General features: G+C 42.8%; 2 protein-coding genes across 2 annotated transcripts in view; one reads left to right on the forward strand and one right to left on the reverse strand.

Annotated features, from left to right (window-relative positions):
• LOC138746569 (sodium/mannose cotransporter SLC5A10-like) overlaps positions 1-18199 on the forward strand; it is a 31721-nt gene extending 13522 nt beyond the window's left edge. Inside the window, exons 5-7 of the mRNA XM_069904858.1 lie at positions 4225-4330; positions 15735-15815; positions 17985-18199. Coding sequence (XP_069760959.1) covers positions 4225-4330; positions 15735-15815; positions 17985-18199 — 402 coding nt within the window. The remainder of the gene's footprint in view (positions 1-4224; positions 4331-15734; positions 15816-17984) is intronic.
• LOC138747361 (uncharacterized) overlaps positions 17818-21870 on the reverse strand; it is a 39419-nt gene continuing 35366 nt past the window's right edge. Inside the window, exon 5 of the mRNA XM_069906484.1 lies at positions 17818-18751. Within this exon, the coding sequence (XP_069762585.1) occupies positions 18320-18751 (432 nt within the window). The 3' untranslated portion in view covers positions 17818-18319. The remainder of the gene's footprint in view (positions 18752-21870) is intronic.

Raw genomic sequence — 21870 nt, forward strand, 5'->3', positions numbered from 1 at the left:
CAAAAAACACAGGGAGAACGTACAAACTCCTAACAGACTGCACCGGATTCAAACCTGGGTCGCCAGCGGGGTAATAGTGTTCCTCTATCTGGACCCACTGCAATTCGCCCATCATCACAATCTCTCCACAACAGATGCAATATCACTGGCTCTCCACTGAGCTCTGGATCACCTTGAGCACAGCAGCTTATACTCTTCATAGACTACAGCTTAGCCTTCACACCTTTATTTCCTCAGTGCTAGTCAAGAAGCTTCAAACCTTAGGGCTCTGCAACTGGATTCTTGACTTCCTCATCGGAAGACTACAGTCAGTACGAATTTGGAAACGTCTCCAACTCATTCAATATTAACATTGGTGCACACTACTCTACTCACTATACATCCATGATTGTGTGACCAGGCACAATTCCAGTGCTATGTACAAATGTGTCAATAACACTACGGTTATCGGCTGAATCACAAACAGCAATGAGGAAGCGTACAGGAAGGAGATCAATCAGATAGTTGAGTGGTATCACTCCAATAACCTTGGGCTCAATGTTAGCAAAGCCACAGAGATGATTGTGGACTTCAGGAGGAAGTCAGGAGAACATGATCCAGAACTCATTGCGCGCTTAGTAGTGGAGAGGGTTAAGAACTTCAAACTCCTGGGTGTCAACATCTCTGAGGATGTGTCCTGGAGCCTCCATGTTGATGCAATCACAAAGAAGGCAGATAGCTATATTGAGGAGATTCAGTACTTCACTGAAGACTCTCTACAGGAGTACTGTGGAGATCATTCTGCTGGTTGCATCGCTGCCTGGTATGGAGATGTCAATGCTCAGGGCAAGAAAAAATTCCGAAGGATTGTTAACTCGGCCTGCATCGTCATGGGCACCAGACCACTCCATCGAGGACATCTGCATGAAGTGGTGTCTTTAAAAAAAACAGTTTGTTCTCAAAGACCCCTACCACCCTCTTCACTCTGCTACCATCAGGAAAGAGGTACAGGAACCTAGAGATGAGCACTCAGTGGCACAAGGACAGCTTCTTCCCCATTGCCATCAGATTCCTGAATAAACAATGAACCAAAGACACTGCTTAACTTTGACTTTTTGTTTCACTATATTAATTATTTTTGTAAGGTGAATGTTTGCACTGTGTGATGCCGTGGCAAAACAACAAATTTTGTGACTTGTTCATTACAATAATTCTGATTCTATTCCTCACTCATTCTCATTGTGTACATCCTAGCCTTGTTAGTCCTTCGTGAATGAATCACTTCTCATTTCTTAGTCAAGACTAGATCCCTATCCTCTGGTTGCCTGCACAGATCGGCACTTTCTCTTGGAATCCAATCACGTGCCACGACGTTTGTTGTTGTTTTTCAGCTGCAGAATTATGCATTGCAGGGGCAAAATTGCAATAAATTATGGTTCTATAAATACAATATTTAAAAAATAAAGAGGGAAAATAGATTTTTTTAAAAGTCTTTTCTGATGCTGGAGGGGAAGAAGCTGTCTTTGTAGCCTTGGGTGTGTGTCTTTATGATTTGTCACAGGCAGTGAGAAAGGGGCATGGCTTGGGTGGTGAGGGTCCTTGATGCTAGAGGCTGCTTTCTTGAGGCACCTTAAAGATGTCCTTACTGGAGTGAAATCTGATGCCCATGATGGCACTGGCTGAGTTCACAACCCTCTGGATTTCATCCTTGTCCTGAGAGTTGGCGCCTCCATACCAGACAGAATGCCCCCCAGTGGTACACCTGTAGAAACTTGCAAGAGTCTTTGGTGACAAAAGAAATCTTCTCTGACTCCTAACAACATGTAGCTGCTGGTGAGCTGCCTTCATGATTGTATCAACATGATGGCCCAGGATCGATCTTCAGAGATGTAGACACCCAGGAATTTGAAGTTCTTTTTCCTCTCCACTGTTGACTCTTTAATGAGGACTGGTTTGTGTCCTGCTGGTGGCCCCTTCCTGAAGTCACAATCAATTCCTTAGATTTGCTAATGTTGAGTGCAAGGGTGTTGTTGTGACACCATTCAACAAGCTGATCTATCTGACTCCTGTACGCTTCCTCTTTGCCGTCTGTGATTCTGCCGACAACGTTGGTGTCGTCAGCAAATTTGTAGATGGCATTGGAATTGTGGGTGTAGAGCAGAGCAGTGGGCTAAACACGCATCCTTGTGGTGCACCCATGTCAGTGAGGAGAAGATGTGGAACCTCACTGACTGTGGTTTTCTGATGATGAAGTTAAGGATCCAGTTGCAGAGGGAGGTGCCGAGACCCAGGATTTGAAGCTTACTCTCCAGCACCGAAGGGAAGAGGGCTTACAAGTTATTTTTCCTGTTACCTCCTTCTGATTATTGGCAGGAAAGAAATTCTCTTGGAATCTGGTGGGAGGAGGGAGAAGAGAGTATGGCTCCTGCCATCCAGGAGCTCTCTTTTTTCCAGTTATTTGAGTCTGACATCCATGCCACTGGTAATAAAGTGTCTTTCGTGCCAAACAAAACCCTCAGGTGCCTCATAGAGGCTCAGTTAAGGAAAAAAATGGACTCTAAACCAGAGATCAAAGTTCAAATTTATTGCACAGTATGTACATGATGCCACGAACAACCCTGAGATTCTTTTCCTGCAGGCCAGGTATCTGCAAGCTGTTCTCAAGAAAAGATATGCTGTGGTGGCCCACCACCACGGAGATTGAGCCGGCACCTCGTGTGGCGTGCACGATAGTAAACAGCAGCAAAACACACTGTAACGCCTCCCTTAACATTGCGATCCGGCGCAGTTGAACGCTGGAGCAGTACAAGACCAGCAGCTCTAAAATGGCGCGGGCCAAGCTGCCGCGGCTAACAGATCAATAACAGGCTGGGAAAGAAGGGTATTCCCATGTCAGAATGTTCCCACATGCTATTATTATTCATGCAGCTGATTTCAGTCAATCAAACAAATGGTGGGAACTCCCACTGTATAAAAGGAGCCTTTCCAGCCTCAATAAATCTGATCTTAACCTCCCACACTGTGTGTGTGTGTGTGTGTGTTTCTTTGTAGCAGGCAGCTACAATGCATTCAAAAAGAGAAAAATATAAACAAAGAAAACGTGCAATACAGAAAAAAATACATATTTAGGAACAAATAATGTGCAAAGCAAGAGTCCTTAAATGAGTCTCTGAGTGTTGTTTAATGTTTGGTGGAGGGGTAACAACTGTTCCTGAACCTGGTGGTGTGAGCCTTGTGCCACCTATGTCTCTTTTCTGATGGTAGCAGCAAGAACAGAGCATGTGCTGGGTGGTGTGGATCCTTGATGATTGCTGCTGCTCTCTGATGGCAGTGTTCCATCTAGATTTTTTCGACTGTTGGGGAGAAGTTTGCCTGTGGTGTACTGGGCTGTTTCCACTACCACATGCAGGGCTTTGCGCTCAGTGCTATTGGTGCCCCCATACTAGGCTGTGATGCGGCCTGTCAACACACATTCTAAAGTTTCCGATGTCATACCAAACCTCTGCAAACTGCTGAGAAAGTAAAGGCATCAATTTGTTTTCTTCATGATTATATTAGTGTGTTGGGTCCAGGAAAGATGGTGGCTCCCAGGAATTTAAATTTGCTCACCCTCTCCACCCCCTAATAATCATTGGGTCAGGTTTTCCCTTCCTAAAGTCCATAATCAGCTCCTTGGTTTTGGTCATGGATCAAATAGGGTTTTAAAGGGCAGGAGTGAGGATTTTGACACTACCATTAAAATCATGGACATCGAGAACAGCTCAAGTGGAAGAGTGTTGAAGGACTTGGCCCCATGGTTTCTGCACTGAACGTGTTAAAGCTGAGGCAGCTGTATATTATTCTGTACTTCCATTTATCTTCATGACATTGGATAACAACATTCTAGTCATTGGACAGACCCACAAGCAGGCAGAGAATGGAGGGATAGAGATGATGTGCAGGCAAATGGGATTAGTTTAATTTGCACAGACATGGTACTGTTCCTGTGCTGTACTGTTCTTCAAGAAGCTGAAGAGATTCAACATTTTGGATCTTGAGAAAGGGCCCATCCCAAAACATTGACCAGCCATTTCTTCCCCCTCGATGCTGCCTGACCCTCCAGTTTCTCATTGTTTGCTCAAGATTCCATCACCTGCAGTAATTGTGTTATCTGCTGTTCAGTTCTACATTCTGTCAACTTTAACCTTTCTATCAATTTACCTTTTGTTGGCTCTTCACTTTTTGCCACTATGTTTGCCTCACTAGACAGATCTATACTCAGGTGCCCTGTTTGTTCAAGTGTGCCTCGGATGGAATCTTTACCTTTCAACAGTGTTGATGCTGGCTGTCACAGCTCTCTACACCATAGCAGGTAAAAAGCTATTGATTAATACTGTAAAATCAGAATGAATCTTGAGTTCATTGAAAAAATTGCTGGAAATGCCCAACCAATCCATCGGCAGTGATGAACGAGATTCACAAGTTTGGTCACTCAGATACAAAAAGATAATTAAACTGGAAAGGATGCAGAAAATATTCATGAAAATGTTGCTGGGACTTGTAAGGAATTAGAATTTATTGTTATGAACACGTTACAAAATTTGCTTTTGTATGGCAGCATTACAGGCGCGAATTGCTATAAATTACCTTTTTAAATTATAAATTAGAGCAAGAGAAGAGAAAAGTGAGGTCATGTCTGTGGTTCATTGCCCATTCAGAAATCAGCTGGTGGAAGGGAAGAAGCTTTTTTTTTGTATCTTTGGGTGCTTGTTTTCAGGCTCTGTATGTCCTTTCTGATGGTAACCGTGTGAAGAGGTGGTGAGGGTCCTTGAGGATAGAGGCTGTTTTCTTGAGACACTGCCTCCTGTAGATGCCTTAATGGAGTGAAGACTGATGCCCATGTTGACGCTGGCCGGGTTCACAGTTCTCTTTAGTCTTTTTCTGTCCTGTGTATTGGCAGCTCCAAACCAGACAGTGATGCAACCAGTCAGAATGTTCTCCATGGTCAACCTGTTGAAATTTGCAAGTCTTTGGTGTCATACCAAATCTCCTCTAACTCCAAAGTACAGCCGCTGACGAGACATCTTCCTGATTGTGTCGACACATGGAGGCCCCATGATGGATCTTCAGAGATGTTGACAACCAGGAATTTGAAATTCTTTACTCTCTCCACTGCTGACCCCTCAATGAGGACTGGTTTGTGTTCTCCTGATTTCCCGTCCTGAAGTCCACAATCAGTTCCTTAGTTTTGCTAACTTTGGGTGCGAGGTTGTGGTTGTGACACCAATCAACTAGCTGATATATCTTACTCATGTACGGTTCCTCATTGCTGTCTGTGATTCTGTTGACGGATAGTCTAGGACTTCTCACCGAGAAACGTTGAAGGCTAAGGGGAGGACCTTATCAGGGTTGATGAACTCATGAGGGCCATACTGTGTGGAAACAGCCCCTTTGGCCCATCTTGTCCACACTGACCAAAGTGACCCTCACTGGTCCCACCTCACCAAATCCCTCTGAACCCATCCTATCCATATATCTGTCCAAAGTTCTTCTAAGTATCATAGACTTTTCCCAAGGTTAAAGGAATGTAAAACTAAAGGGCAGAGAATTCAAGGATAGTTTTAAAAGGGGACTGGATGCCATCTCCACACAGAGAGTGGTATGTGTATAGAATATGCTACCAGAGGAAGTAGTGGTGTGGGGACAATTGTAACTTTCAAAAGACATTTGGGCAGGACTATAAGATGGGAAAAGTTTAGAAGGATATGGGCTAAGCTCTGGGAAATGGAACCAGCTTGGTCAAGCTGAGCTGAAAGGCCATTTTCCAGGATGCAGAACTCTTGACTCTATAAAAATGAAGAGATCAACCACGAGGGTCTGGAAGTTCTTCTGTATCTTCCTAGTCTACCATGGTGACTTGGGAAATCTCAGCATCTCCTCCATCCCTCTGAGGAACTACTGTTTGCATGCCAACAAGGGATGGATAGGCTAGGACTTATCTCCGTGGAATATGGGAGACCAAGGGAAGGACCCTATTGAGGTTAATGAAATCATGAGGGAATTAGATATTGTAAAAGGTCATCGAGACATGCAGTGTGGAAACAGATCCTTCGGTTGTACATGTTCCTGCATCTGAACCATTAACCTGTCGTTTATCTGCATAAAATCTAGATGTAACCCTGCAAGAATCACTAGCCTTGGGACATTGGCACACAGCTCAGGGCACAAAGAGAGTCACAGCTCCAGTGATACAGAGACAGGCCTTCTGACTACCATCCCGTACTGGCTGTTGAGTACCCTCCACACAATCGCCAAACATTGTCTCCAGCTTTCGATCCCTTGTCCATTTCAAGTGCTCATTACTAGACTGATGTGAGTGTATCTGCCTCCAGCACCTTCCCAGACAGTGTGTTTCAGTTTGCAACCACCCTTAGAGACGTAGAGCCACACAGAACAGGCCCTTCAGCCCAACTCATCTATGCCGACCATAGGATACCATAGGTGTTCTGTGGTTAGTAAGGAATTACTTAATATGTGAGTGGAAAGAAAAAGGTTGAGAACCACTACTCTAGCATTTATGTGCATTGTTATCTATATATCTGTTCAAAGTTGCAATTATAGCCACTTCTACATCTTCCTTCAACAACTCATTTCAGATCTGGACTGCCCTCTGTGGAAAAATTTGTCCCTCAGGTCCTTCTTCAATCTCCCCTTAAACCTATGTTGTCTTGTTCTAGAATCATCTACTTTTGAGTTAAAGACTATGAGCATTCACTATATCCATACCACTCATGATTTTATATCCCTCTATAATATCTCCCTTCAGCCTTCTATGCTTCAGGGAATCAAGCCCTTACGTCTCCCTCTCACTCAAGCCCTCAATTCCTGGTGAAACTCTTCTGCAGCCTTCCACTTAATTGATGTCATTCCTGTGGCTGGGCGGCCAGAGCCCCCCACAAGTATGGTCTCACAAACGTGTGGCTGTACCAGTTTACTTTTGTACTGTTTGAAAGAAATCTTCTGGGATCCTTTCTAACCCTCTTACCTTAAACCGATGCCCCCGCATATGAGGAAAATTTTCTCACTCTATTTATCTATGCCCTTCATCCTTTCATACCCCTCTCTGTCAGGTTTCCCTTCAGCCTCCTCTGCTAATAACCAAGGGAAAATTTTTAAAAAATCACTTTTTAAGAAAGAAAATTATTGCAAAATTTAACACTAGCAAAAATCTATCAACAATTTTTTTGTACTACGTCAATGTGAATTGTAATACTCACTGTCTGGTAGTGTGTTTCTTTAGCTACAAGAAGCTCATTGCATTTGTACGTTGTACCTGTGTAAATCTAAATAAACGTTTGTCAACATCGTGATATAATAGTAGGTGCTGGGAGACCAGGATCTGGGGATATGTGGTAAACAATCTCGCGTGAAGTGCTATATCCCAATCGTCACAGGGGAAAAAGATGCATGAACATCCTAATGCTTTACAAATGCTAACCTTGCTTGCAGATGATTAGAAACAGTGCCATTAATATTTTCCCCTGTTGCCTTTCCCTCAGCTCATTTTCTTTCTCTTCCTTTTTCCATCTGTCTCCTTTCACAGATCCAAAAATCAATTCTCATATCATATCCAATTAATACTTTTTGTTGTTCTGGACTCCTCCCCCACTGCCAGTCTTCAATCTGCATTCTGATGCCTTCATGTACTTTGCTTGTACCTTGAAGAAGGGCTCAGGCCCAAAACGTCAGTAATATATCTTTACCTCCTCTGGACGCTGCAAGACCGGCCAGGTTCCTCCAACATTTCTGTGTTGTTTTTACTACAATCACTTTTGTGTTTCACTCCACTAATGTTTCAGGCCATTCTAAAGTTCTTTTTGCACTAAACAATGTTGATTTCTTCTTCTAACCATTAGTACATGATGTTAACCCATCTGCCTATCTGCAAGCTGCGTACTTGTTTTCAAAATGCTTTATTTCAATGATTGCTTATCTACTTGAAGTCCTGTTATAGAGACCGATTTCCAAAGCAACCACACAGTCGTTGCTACAATGAGAAGAAAAGAATACTTTTCTTTTGCATAAAAATATTTAAATAACCATTTTTATCAACTGAATCCATTCAAAACTGTTTGCATTGCTAATTACATTCCATATCTGTGTTGAAGAGATCTAAAGTGTTTGGGTGTGGAATTAATTCTGAAGGGGTTGTTTACTCATGTTAAAAGCTATTTGATATCTTAGTAATTGGTGACACACACATAATTATGCAAGAAAGTCCATTGAAAGGTACTTGTTGGCAACAGTAAAGGAAAGCTTTTCGAGGGAATGTCAAATGAACGGATGAAGTACAAGATATGAGAGTTTATGGTGATAGGGATTGGAAATAAAATCTCTTCTTTAGTTTCTTAATCCAACACCTGGTCTCCTTTGGCTAGATGTTAAAGGTAATACACAAAACTGCTGGAGAAAATCAGCATCTTTAGGAAGTAAGGGCAACCAACGTTTTGGCCCTTTGTCAAGGTATGGGGAGTGGGGGGGGGGAACCAGGCAGGTGCCTGAATAAAAAGAAGTGGGGGGGGTGGGGGAGAACAGGAGAAGAGGGACTACTCATCCTTTGTGACCCCAGCATCTGCAGATTTTGTTTAGCTAGATGCTAATTGCATCTGCTTCTATGAACCTCATGATCTTTATAAATGGGAATTTCGGTTGATTATAAAGCAACATGCTAAGCCATTCAGCTGGTTGACACCTGCGACTAGAACAAAGAGACACAGCTTCAAGATTTGGGGGAGTAGATTTAAGACTGAGATATGGAGGAACTGTTGCTTCCAGAGTTCATTGAATCTGTGGAATTCCAGAGATCTTTGAAGAATGGGGGAAGTTAAGAAGAACAGGTGGAACTGAGTCCACAGTCGGATCAGCCATCATCCTATTGAATGGCAGAGCGAACTCCACAGGCTGTTATTCCTGAGATCCTCATTCCACTCAAGGTGTTAATAAATAGAAGGTAGAGATTGTTCTAGTTGTAGCCGAGCTAACTGTACGATGCTCTTGTATTCTGTGCAAATTGGAGGAACAACAGCTAATATTCCATCTGGTCATTCTCAAACCAGATGACATTGACATGGACTTCTCCAGTTTCTGATAGGCCTCTCCCCAGCTCTCTCTTTCTCTTTACTTCTATCTCTATTCCTTCAGCTCCCCATCCCCTTCCCTCTCCATTCACAGAGCTGCCCTCTCCCCAATCACTTCTGAGCATTTTTTCTCTTCTGCCTTCACACCCACATCCACCTTTGACCTCTTGCCTGTGACCCTGCGCTCCTGCCCCACCCCTCCCCCCTCCACTTTATTCAGGCACCTGCCTGCTTTTTGCTCAAACTTCGACAAAGGGCTCAAGCCTGAAACGTTGGTTATGTATCATTGCACTTTTGTGCATTAAACAATAATCACAGCATCTGCAGACTTCGCTGTTTAACTCTTGTATTCGATGACATGGTTCATGAAGCGAAGTCAACTGCCGCTTCGCCCCGTCACCTCTCAGCTCCTTTCTTGCCCTCCCACCTGTATTCACCTCTCACCTGTCACCTGGATACACTAAACAGGAAGACACAAGATTTAAAAAAACAGATGGTCATCTGCAATCAAAAGAATTTCACTGGTCGAATTTTCTACCGCTTCATTTAAAAAAAAAATTCTTCACTGAAATGTACATTCAGAGAAAATAAAATGAAATTATTATCTTCCTAATTTAAACACATTAATGTGTTTACATGCTTATTCCAGTTTGTAATCTTGATAAGCTCAGCAACATCATCCAGTCAAAAAAAAGTTGAAATACTGTTTGATGTGGAAAACTAAGTGCTACTTACACACAGTTATCAGAGGTGAAACTAAAACAGAACCAAACTGTACTTGAAAACAAAAGTATATTAAACAATCTTGGGGGTAAAAAAAACTGGAGACAGTTTCCCATTTTATTCTTCAGAATGTGGCTGACCAATACGATCATACCTTTACAAAAACCTGTTTGGTTGTTATACAAGCCCTATTCATCATTCACGATTCACAGGCGAGGATTGCCCATATTGAAACCTGCCCCACCACCCATTCCACCTTTACCCAGCAGGCCCGTAAATCAGATCAGTTGTCAGGGGGAGCTGTTGGTCCACGTTCATTTTCCCCCAAGGGACAAGGTGCACACATAGTTTGGAAATGAGCTGTTGTCTGTGTCACCCTTGTGATGTCAGCCACTCCTTTACCCTGATGGCCTCCAGCCCTGAGGTTAGCAGGTGTTGGCAATGACTCATTTCAGTTGACAATGCATTGGACCATAAATAATCACCTATTATCAGCCTTGAGAACTTTCACTGTTCACTATTTATTATGTCCCTGATAACCCAGACCTGAGACCACATTAGCATAAAGAGTCCCAACCTTGACAAGCAGAAAATGGTGCTATTTGTCCAAGCCTGTCAATGAAGTGTTCAGATCCAGTGAGAAAATCATCTAACCTCTTTGCTTCCTTTGAACATTTGCTTTCTTTATTTTCTATTCCTTCGATGCTTTTCAAAAAAGTCTTGTCTATTGGTTCGTAAAGGACCATCACCCCATCTGCTCGCCCTTTTGTGTGGCTTTGAAAAACTTTTTTTTAATGGTGATCAGTGAAAGGTTGCCATAGTCAGACACCTGGCTCAGCCCAACACCTTTGTAGAAACAGAAGGAAAATACGAAAGTCTGCAGACATCTTGGTTGAAGTAAAAACACGATGCTAGAGAAACTCAGCAGGTCACACAGTGTCCTTTATGTTGCAAAGATCAAGGTATATGACCACTGTTTTGGGCTTGAGCCCTTCATCAAGGTATGCTTTCTCAAAGTTGTTTATCCTTTGCAGAAATTTTTTTTGACAGGCAAGCACTGATTTTCTTAGTGAGTTAAAGAGTAAAAGCATTTGAAATAGTGCTGGATTTGGTTATAGGTTAAAATCCCCTTTATTTGCTTACAAAGACGAGAATTGCATGACAAACTAACAGCACAATGTCAGTCTCCTAGCATGAGACTCATGGTTTTACCACAAAGAAGCTCATTTATCACTACCCGGAGTCTAAGGTGGGCGTGGGATCCTCGTAGAGGATTGTACAATCATGAGGGGTTTAGATAAGGTAAAGATTCAATCTTCTTTCAAAGGTAGAAGAGTCTAAAACTAGAGGGCATAATTTTAAGGTGGAAGCACAGAAATGCTTAAATTTTAAAAAATTGTTTTTGAATTTAGACATACAGCACAGAAACAGGCCATTTTAGCCCATTGAGTCCATGCTGCCAAATTTACACCCCATTAACCAGTATGTTTTGAACGGTGGGAGGAAACCGAAGCCCCCAGGGAAAACCTTTGCAGACACAGGGAGGACATACAAACTCCTTACAGACAGCACGGGATTCGAACCCCAGTTCCGATCGCAGGGGCTGTAAAGGCGTTGTGCAAACCGCTACACCAACCTTGCTGGAGGTACTCAGCCCGTCTCACAGCGTCCATAGGAGGTAAATATATACTACTGAAATTTCGGGCCTGAGCCCTTCCTCGAGGTCCCATGGGCGCTGCGAGAGTGGCTTTGACTACAACCGCAGTGTCTGCAGACTTTTGTGTTTCACTCCATAGGTTTAAGGTAAGAGGGTGAAGATTTAAAAGGGAACTAAGAGCCACCTTTTCATTCAAAGGCTGGTGGGCATGTGGAAAGAGGTTCCAGAAACAGGCAGAGAGACCATTGTAATGTAAAAGACATTGAGACAGGTACATGGATAGGCAAGGTTTATAGGGACATGGGCTGAATTGACAAGACTAGCTGAATGGACTGAAAGTGCCAACATTGATATTGTAAATGGTGGAGCAGGCGCCGGGGTGGGCAGGTGCTGGAGAGGCTCCCCTTCTTGGCGGGCTGATAAAGAAAACCAATCAGGACAGATATGGGTGAAAACATCCAACTCCTTTAGGTCCAAGGCTCAGTTAAACCAGTCAGGCTAGATAAGATGGAATTATTGCACCCAGTGGCCAACCATTTTAATTCCACATCCTATTGCCACACTCACATGTCAGTCTATCTGCTCATGCACTACCAAACCGAACCACCCAGAAATTGGAGGAACAACACCTTATATTCTATCTCGGCCCTCTCTGACCAGTCTGCCTTAACATTGATTCCTCCCATTTCCATTGACCCCCTCCCCCGTGTCTTGTCCTTTCCCTATCCCTCTTCACCCTTCGTCCAGCTCCCTACCTGCTTCCCTTTAATCTCCTATCAGAGGCTATCCCTCTTTGCCCTCTGACCTCTCCGTGTCACTTCTCATATTCTTTCTTCTCTTCTACCCTCCCATCTGGTCTACCTATTGCCTTTTACTTGTTAGCCTGTCCTCCTCCTCCCCTCCTCTCCACCTTCCCCTTCCCTCCATCTTTTTTATTCTGAAGCCTGCCTATTTTTGCTTATGCCAGACGAAGGCTTCAGGCCTGAAAGGTTGGTTACCTTTTACTTCCCATTGATGCTAAGTGACTTGCTGAGTTTCTGCAGCATGTTTGTATATTGCAAACTAGTCTGTCAGGTGTACAGATCTTAATGTCCCTGGCAACGTTAACAATCTATTTGGCACTGTTATTTGTCAAGAGGATGAGAAATGTAATTGGAATGAGGACCCAGTCTGTTTTTCAACAAAATAATTGCATTCATTCCACCTGGAAAAGTAGGCCACAGATGTGATTGACCATCACCAACCCACTCTAACCCCCAACTCACAGATTCCCACTGAAAGGGACTCAGAAGGCAGCTTCGCCCTTCGGAATCGTGAGATTGTGGGTTCTGGTCGTACTCCAGGTACGGCAGCCCCATGGTCCACTAGAGAGTGCTTCTGGGAGGATCGTTTGCCTCGTGGATGAGATGCATCTGATCCTTTAGGAAGATATTTAGTTTGAGTTTATCTGGGAGGCAGACTTGGTGTAGCGCCAGACACCCCTGTCCAATCCGGCGCTGTTTGTAATGATTTCGTACATTCTCCCTGTGCCTGTGTGGGCTTCCTCTAGATGCCCCACTGAACAAAATGTACAGGGTTGTAGGTTTAATTGGTTTATTTGGGTGGCATGGGCTCATGGGCCTATTACCGTGCTTTATATCTAAATCTAAAATATCGTCAAAAACCTCATTCAGTGAGAAGGGTTTCTCTGGAAACAGGTTAACTCTAACATTTACACAGCCATTTAAAGAGAACAATTTACAGTTAGAGTTACATTGAAAAGAATGATTAATTAGCACTGTGAGGGCTGCATGAGAGCACTGCTGTGGGGTTCATTCAAGAGCCTGATGACTGCATGACAGAAATTGTCTTTAAACACGTTGATGCATTGCTTTCACACTCTTAAACCACTTCTCAGTGGGAGGAGAGTATCTCCAGCGAGCTATGGGTCCATCAGTATGATGAGTGCCTTTTCCAGGCAGAGGGAGATGTAGATGGAGTCTTATAGAAGGGAGGGAAGGTTGTGTGATGTTCTGAGCTGCATTTACCACTTCCTGCAGCTTCCTCAGATCTCGAGCAATGCAGCTCCTGTCCCGCACTATGAAGCACACAGAAATGCTGGAGGAACTCAGCTGGTCTCGCAGCGTCCAGAGGAGGTAAAGGTATATTACCAAAGTTTTGAGCCTGAGCCCATCTTCAAGGTATAAGCAAAAAAAAAGGAAGACATCTGAATAAAGACTGAAGGAAAGGTGAGAATAGATTTTGACTCTGCGAAAGGAGAGAGGAAAGGTGACGGGGGAAGAAGAAGGGGGAGAGGGTGTTTAACGGAAACCAGAGGTCGATGTTAAAGTCGGTAATATATCATTACCACCAGCATTTCTGTATGTTTTTAGAAAAATCATAGTGTCTGTAGACTTTTGTGTTTCACTCCACACAGTGATACATCCAGGAAGTCCGCTTTTGATTACCGTCACAAGCGCTGAGGTAAACCGTAAGTGGGAGTGGGCAGCCCCAGTTTTGGATGGCTTCAGCAAAAGCTGGCACATTGGAGGAATTTGAGCAATGTTAGTAAAGAATCCGTGGTGGGAGAGGCTAGAACAAGAGGGTGTCCACTTAGAACAGAGATGCAGAGGAATTTCTTCAGTCAGAGGATGGTGAATCTGTGGAATTTGTTGCCACGGGCCAAATCACTGGTAGAAATTGATAGGTTCTTGATTAGCCAGGGCATCAAATGTTATGTGGTGAAGGCAAGGCAGTGTGTTATACTTTGAATAATGCACGTTTTTATTCAGCATCTACCAAAACTAGTCAACTGCTCCCTTTATTATGTTCAAGAAATATTTCTTCTCTTTGCCAAAGCTACTGATTCAATTATTAGAAAGGGAAATTTTGCAGGATATAGGGAAGGTCACAGGGAGTTTAGAATTGCTACCACCATTGGGTAGACAGTACATGAAATGGAAAACACCAACCTTCCGATTCAAGGAGTAAAACATGAAGGTTTGCAGACACCATGATTGAAGTAAAATCACAAATGCTGGAGAAACCCAGCAGGTTAAACTGATTTTTTTTATATATAGCAAAGAGAATATTTTTTTGGGTGCCTGCCAACATTTTGTCATGAACACACCGAAATGCTGGAAGAACTCAGCAGGCTTATTCAGCATCTATAGGAAACAAAGATAGATCGGCGACATTTCGGGCCTGGGCCCTTCTTCAGGGAAAAATCAGAAAAGGGAGAAACACGATATATCAGAAAGTCTAAGAATTCAAACAACGGGGGGCGGGGGGGTGGTGGTGGGGGGAGGAATCCAGACCAACAAAAGGTGTTAATTGGATGTGATAAGGGACAAGGTAGAATTTGTCATGTCTGTTCGAAGGAGACGGGGGGGTGGGGGGGGGGGGGTTAACAAATGCCAGAGAAGTCAATATTGATGACATCTGGTTGGAGGATGACCAGTCAGAAGATGAGGTGTTGTTCCTCCAATTTTGTCACACCTTGATGAAGGGCTCAAGCTTGAAACATTGGTAATGTATCTTTATCTTTGCTATATAAAGGACACTGTTTGACCTGCTGGGTTTCTCCTGCATTGTGTTTTTACTCCCTTTCTTATCAGACTCTTGAATGGATTTCTCACTGGTAAACAATGATGACCCTTCACTGTTTATCTGTACTTTTCTCTTTCTTCTGCCCTTTCTCCTAGTAATCTAATCAATGTTACAGGCTGCTTTTTGTTATTGCACTACCTGGTGCACTTAAGAATAGGTTAACTAGCCTGGATAGCACGCAAAAGCTTGGTACTGTATCTGAATTCAGTTCAGTTCAACTCCTAGTGCTAACACAGCCCAGAATCCCATCTTGGTTAGTGTGAACAAGTTGGGCTGCTCCATTCTCTCTGTCTCCATGATTCCATGACTACAGAAAGTTAATATTTTACTTTAACCAGACCTAAAACATTAGCATGCTTTCTTCCATTTGCATGCTAATATTACACAAAAAATCACATGTTGCTGAATATATTGTTAAACAAGAGTTAAATAAACGGAGGCAGAAAATACTGGAAACCCACAGTGATTGAGGCAAAATCTGTGTTTAAAAAAAAGTTAACTTCAAAATTTGTATTGTTAATTCTGTTGAGTTCACCTGCTGATTGACTCTAGCGTTTTGCTTTTATTCCAGATTTCCAGGTAAATCTGGGTTTTTATTTTGTTTGGCCTTTTCAGGAAATACATGGTGTTTAGAGACTACTTTCCTTTAACTCTGGTTAATCTGGTTTCAGGTGGTCTGGCTGCAGTTATCTACACCGATACACTCCAAGCACTTGTAATGATCGTTGGAATGGTGATACTGACCATCACAGGTACTTTGGGGAGCGGTTTGATATGCTGGGCATTTATTCCCAAGAGCATAAAAGTCTGAGAGGTTTATAACAATGCTTCTCTGGCACTCAAAGGGAGTTGAAGAGATATTTCCTCTTAATTCACTGGCAGGAAATGAGGAAGTGTTTTGCTTTTGTTTCAAGACATTGCAAAGCATCAGGGCTAGTTACTGTGGCACTGTGGAGTGCACAGAATTTATGAAGCAAGTGGTGGAAGCAGAAGCAGCACTCGTGGTTGAGGGTGCTGTCCTTGAAGAACAGGGACGTATTCTATGAAAGAATGAGAAGTGACATCCTTAAAATGTACACAATTCTCAGGGTGATTGACAGAAAATATGCTTCCTCTGGCTGGAGAGATTTGGGTAGTGAGATGGAGGGGAACACTGTGAGGAAACTTGGTTTAAAGGGAGTGGATGAAGTAGAGCCAGATGCATAAAGGGAATTTTGTGAAATAGGGTTGTGGTGCGTTTAAAGGGAGTGGGGGAAACAGGATGTCAGTGTGTTTAAAGGGAGTGTGGTAAACCTGGCCCCAATGTGTTTAAAGGAATGGGAAACAGGATGTCAGTGTGTTTAAAGGGAGTGTGGGAAATGGGACCAAGTGTGTTTAAAGGGAGTGTGGGAAACCGGGCCTAGTGTATGAAAGGAGAGATGTAAACAGAGTCCTGATGCCAAACCATTGGAAACATCTACGCAAACGGGATGTGAATGTTCTGAGATCCCTCTTCTTTGTGGTGAAAATATGGCACACATTCCCCAAAGTGTCGGGGTGATGCAATTGAGATATTTAAATGCTATGTTAGATAAGGTAGTGACAATCTATTTCTTTTAGGGAGTCCAGAAATGGAGGCTAGCCTTTAATTTAGAATTAAGTCATTTAATTGGCATAACTTTAAAATGGTAGAAAGTTAAGGGGATTTTTTTTCACTCGATGGAAACGGGTGTCTTCAATTTGTAGTTTAAATGGAGATGGAAGCAGAAACCTTCACTACATTTAAAAGATTAGCACTTTGAGTCATAACCCACAGGTCAAAAGCTGGAAAGTGAGGTTAGTCCTGGTTGTCCACTTACGGCTACTGTAGACATGAAAGGCTAAATGGAACCACAGAACGCTCCAGCACAGAAATGGGTCCTTCATCCCATCTAGTCTGTGCCGAACTATTATTCTGCCCTCATTCCATTAACCTGCACCAAGACCATCGCCCTCCATACCCCTTCCATCCACGCATCTATTCAAATTTTTATTAAATGCTTAAATGGAAGTACGGTTAATGTGGTGCTATTACAGCCCAGTGACCTGGGTTCGAATCTGGCACTGTCTATAAGGAGTTTGTATGTTATCCCTGTGACCTATGTGGATTTTCCCTGTGTTCTGGTTTCCTCCCACCCTGCCAAAATGTACAGTTGTAGGTTAATTAGGTAGCAATTAAGCAGCATGAGTGTCAATGGGCAAAATCACCTTCCACCATGTTGTAAATTTAAATCGAGCCTGCATTCAGCTGGTAGCTCGTAGAACACTCTCACCTCTCTGCAAGAAGATGTTCCCCCTCATGTTCCCTTTAAACATTTCACCCTTAACCCATGATCTCTATTATGCTTTCTATGCCAGCAATGCCTGAAAATTTCATTTAGGAATGAAACCAAGATGTACTTGTACATATTTGCAACTGGGAGACTGAGCTCTGGGCCAATTACAGCTGGAGAGTTGAGGGGGTTTTTGTATCAGGTAAGGGATCAGGAGACTTGGAGCTAAGGAGAGTAGATGAACAAAGTGAAGTACACATTAAGCAGGAATTGATTAAAGGGGAGTTAAGTTGCCTCCTTACTGTTCCTAATGAAGGTGGCAGACCAGGATATATACAAATACATTGTCCTCAAATCTTTGTAGAAACAATAAGCTGGTTCTCTAAGTGATGTGAGGGAAGTCCCATGAGTTGAGCTCTTGTGGATAAAAATATTACATACATTTAGTTGATTTGTATGCCATTTTCCAACACATTTATTGCACAAAAGCGCCGTCAGATACAAGAAAAGATGCTCTTCAAACCCCTGAATTGATTCTAAACAAAAGTGGTAAATAACAATTCCAGCATATATTCTGTGGTGATATTTTAATTTACTTAAAAAAAAACTTTATTTACATTACTCTTGTAGCTTTCAATAAAATTGGAGGATACCACAACCTGGAAAATGTATACCTAAAGGCAGTTCCAAGAAAGATTATTGCCAATACAACGTGCCATCTTCCCAGGACTGATGCAATGCACCTCTTTCGGGATCCCATTACAGGAGATCTCCCGTGGACTGGCATGACCTTCGGCTTGACCATACTGGCGATGTGGTATTGGTGCACAGATCAGGTAATGTAAACAGGCTCCACCTCACATTCATTTGGCTGTTGTATACAAAACAGGAAGCAGCTTTGTTTTAAGTAAGCGGGCTTGTATCAAATGCCACAAGTATCCCCAGCTGTCTCCTGTTCCAGGAGGTCACTTGTTCAGGGTCTTCTGGAAGGTCCCTGAACTGTGCAGAACCTTGTGAGCTGAGGACTTCAGCTTTGAGTTCTTAAACGTTGTCAATTTGGAGATTGAGAGACCCAGTGGAGTGGTTGCATAACTGACGGGTGTATCCAGAACGGAGAAGATCCTTTGCGGACAGGCAGAGTTCTCACACGAGTTGGTCTCAGCCATATCCAACTTGTCTGCTCCGTCCTGGGTCTTCTGTTTTAGTGCAGATTGTCTTGCCATGATTTTCTGGTAATTATGCAATAAACTTGAGCTGACAGGCTTGGCCGTCTGCCTTCTACTCTTGCTCAGATCAGAGCCCCTTGAAACACTGTGGAGGGGTTGTAAACTGTGGTTCTTTACATTTGGCCTCATTGCAGTGGCTGACAGCTTTGAGGGCATTGCATATCTCTTTCTCTGTAAAATAAATGAAGAGACGTTTGTTAGAGGCGTGGTTGACATGGAAGGTTTGGGGGATTATTTCTTCCTTGGTTTGATGTATTGAAATTAGACAGAAGGGATCAAACCTACCCCAGTATTCAGTATGATCATGACTGATGACATGGTCAAAATTCATGATGGTCCAAGATGCTATTTCCTCTTCATCCCACCCCCTTTTTTAAAATTTACTAACCCCTAACTCAGCTAAAAATCCAAAGTCCCAATTAAACATTTGTTAAATCTCACAAGATCAATAGAAATTAGAATAGAGCAAAGAATTCGTAAACAACTTGATCTTAATGAGAAGACTCCAGGACATTATTTGTTAAATATTATAGAAGCAAATGCAATGAAGAATATTCAGTTCTTCTGCCCTCTCCCTGAATAAGAATCCACCTAGTTCCCACAACCAGCTCTCTCCCCAAAGTCCTTCATGTACATAATTTTCCATCCAATGCCCTTTTGTAAGTTATCACCCAATCTGCTTCTGTTGACCATTGCATTCCAGATCGCAATATTGCCAAGGATGTGATTAAGCTAGGGAGGGTGCAGAGAAGATTCACAAGAATATTTCCAGGACTGGAGAGCTTGAGCTACAGGAAGGGACTGGAGAGACAGGGACTGTTTTCCCTGTTGTGAAGGAAGCTGAACAAAGACAATACAGTGTATAGATAGGATGGATGGTCACAGTTTTTTTCTCAGGACAGGGGAGTCTAAAGCTGGAGGACTTCGGATTAAAGTGAGTGGGTAAAGATATAAAGTGGATTTGAGGAACACGTGTTTCCACACAGAGGTTAGAGGGCAAATGGAAGGAAATGCCAGAAGAAATTTTAGAGACCTGTCCAATGATGCTTTGGTGACCTTTGGACAGGAAGACAGATAGGAAAGGTTTAGAGGGATATAACGTAAATGCAGACAAATGGAACTCGTTCAGGAGGAACCGTGGGCAACATGGACAAGCGCAGTGCAGAGTATGTTTCTGCCTTGAAACTCACTGCCCATATCAAATTCTTTCAATTCTCAATTGGTTTTTTATATTCTATTGATAGTAAAAATTATCTGCACACTGACTCACAACTGATTGCTAGATAATACAGACCTTGTCCAACAGTTTACCCATGGGCTTGGACATGATGCAATTGAGATTGCCATAGAACATTACAGCACAGAAACAGGCCCCTTTGACCCTTCTAGTCTGTGCCAAACCATTTTATTTTGCCTCATCCCACGGACCTTCACCCAGTCCATAGCCCTCCATACCTCTCCCATCCATCGACCTGTCCAAATTCTTCTTGTAAGTTAAAAATTGAGCCTACGTTAACCACTTCAGCTGGCAGCTCATTCCACACTCCCACCACTCTGTGTGAAGAAATTTACCCCTAAACTTCTCCCCTGTAACCCTTAACCCATGTCCTCTGGTTTGTATCTCACCTACCCTCAGTGGAAAAAGCCTATCTATAATTACTCTGTCTATCCCCCTCATAATTTTTAAATACCTCTATCAAATCTCCCCTCATTCTTCTACACTCCAGTGAATAAAGTCCTTACCTGTTTAATCTTTCCCTGTAACTCAGTTCCTGAAGTCCAAGCAACATACTTGTAAATCTTCTCTGCATTCTTTCAATCTTGTATCTTTCCTGTAGTTAGGTGACCAAAACTACACACAATGCTCCAAATTTGGCCTCACCAATGTCTTATACATCTTTTACCATAACATCTCAACTCCTACACTCAATACTTTGGTTTATGAAGGCCAATATGCCAAAAGCTCTCTTTATGACCCTATCCACCTGTGACATCACTTTCATAAAATTATTTATCTGTATTCCTAGACCCCTCTCTTCTACCGCACTCCTCAGTGCCCTACCATGTATGTCCTTTTTTTGGTTTGTCCTTCCAAAATGCAACTCTTCACACTTGTCTGCATTAAATTCCATCTGCCATTTTTCCAGCTATTCTAGAACCCTTTGCAAGCTTTGAAGACCTCCTTCACTGTCCATAACATCTCCAATCTTAGTGCCATCTGCAAACTTGCTGATCCAGTTTACCACATTATCATCCAGATCTTTGATATCGATGACGAACAACAATGGTCCCAGCACTGATCGCTGAAGAACACCACTAATCACAGGTCTCCAGTCTGAGAAGCAATATTACTCTCTGGCTTTTCCCATCCAGTCATTGTCGAATCTAGTTCACTACTTCACCATGAATACCTAGCGACTGAACCTTCCTGACTAACCTCCCATGTGAGACCTTGTCAAAGGCCTTAGCAAAGTCCATGTAGGCAACATCCACAGCCTTTCCTTCACCAACTTTCATCAACTGTCTCAAAAAACTCCAAGATTGGTTAAACATGACCTTCTACGCACAAAGCCAATGTTGACTATCCCTAATCAGTTTCTAGCTGTCCAAATAATGATCTCTGAAAACACCTTCCAATAATTTACCTACTCTGACATCAGGCTCACCGGCCTATAATTTCCAGGGTTACTTTTGGAGACTTTTTTAAACAACGGAACAACATGAGCTACCTCCAATCCTTTGGTACCACAGCCATGGCTAAGGACATTTTAAATATTTCTGCCAAAGCCCCTGCAATTTCTACACTAGCCTCCATCAAGGTCCAAGGGAATAGTTTGTCAGGCCCTAGGGGTTTATCCACGCTTACTCGCTTTAAGACACCAACCACCCTCATGACTTTACTGCTTGTTTTCCTTACTTCCCATGGCTCTGTGACCGTTTCCTGAGTGAATACTGATGAAAACAACCATTTTAAAATCTCCCCTATTTCTTTTGGCTCCGTACAAAGCCGACCACTCTGATCTTCAAGGGGACCAGTTTTGTCCTTGACTATCCTTCTGCTCTGAAAATACCTGTAGAAACCCTTCACATTGTCTGTCAAAACAACCTTGCGTCTTTTAGCCCTCCTGATTTTTCTTGGGTTTTTGTACTTTTCAAGAACCTCATTTGCTTTTTATTGCCTATACCTGTTCTGCACCTCTCTTCTTCTTAACCAGATCTGCAATATCCCTTGAAAACCAAAGTTCCCCATGCCTGTTATCTTTGCCTTTAATCCTGACAGGAACATACAA

Source organism: Narcine bancroftii, chromosome 12 (genome assembly GCF_036971445.1).
Source record: "Narcine bancroftii isolate sNarBan1 chromosome 12, sNarBan1.hap1, whole genome shotgun sequence".
Taxonomy (NCBI): Eukaryota; Metazoa; Chordata; class Chondrichthyes; order Torpediniformes; family Narcinidae; genus Narcine; species Narcine bancroftii.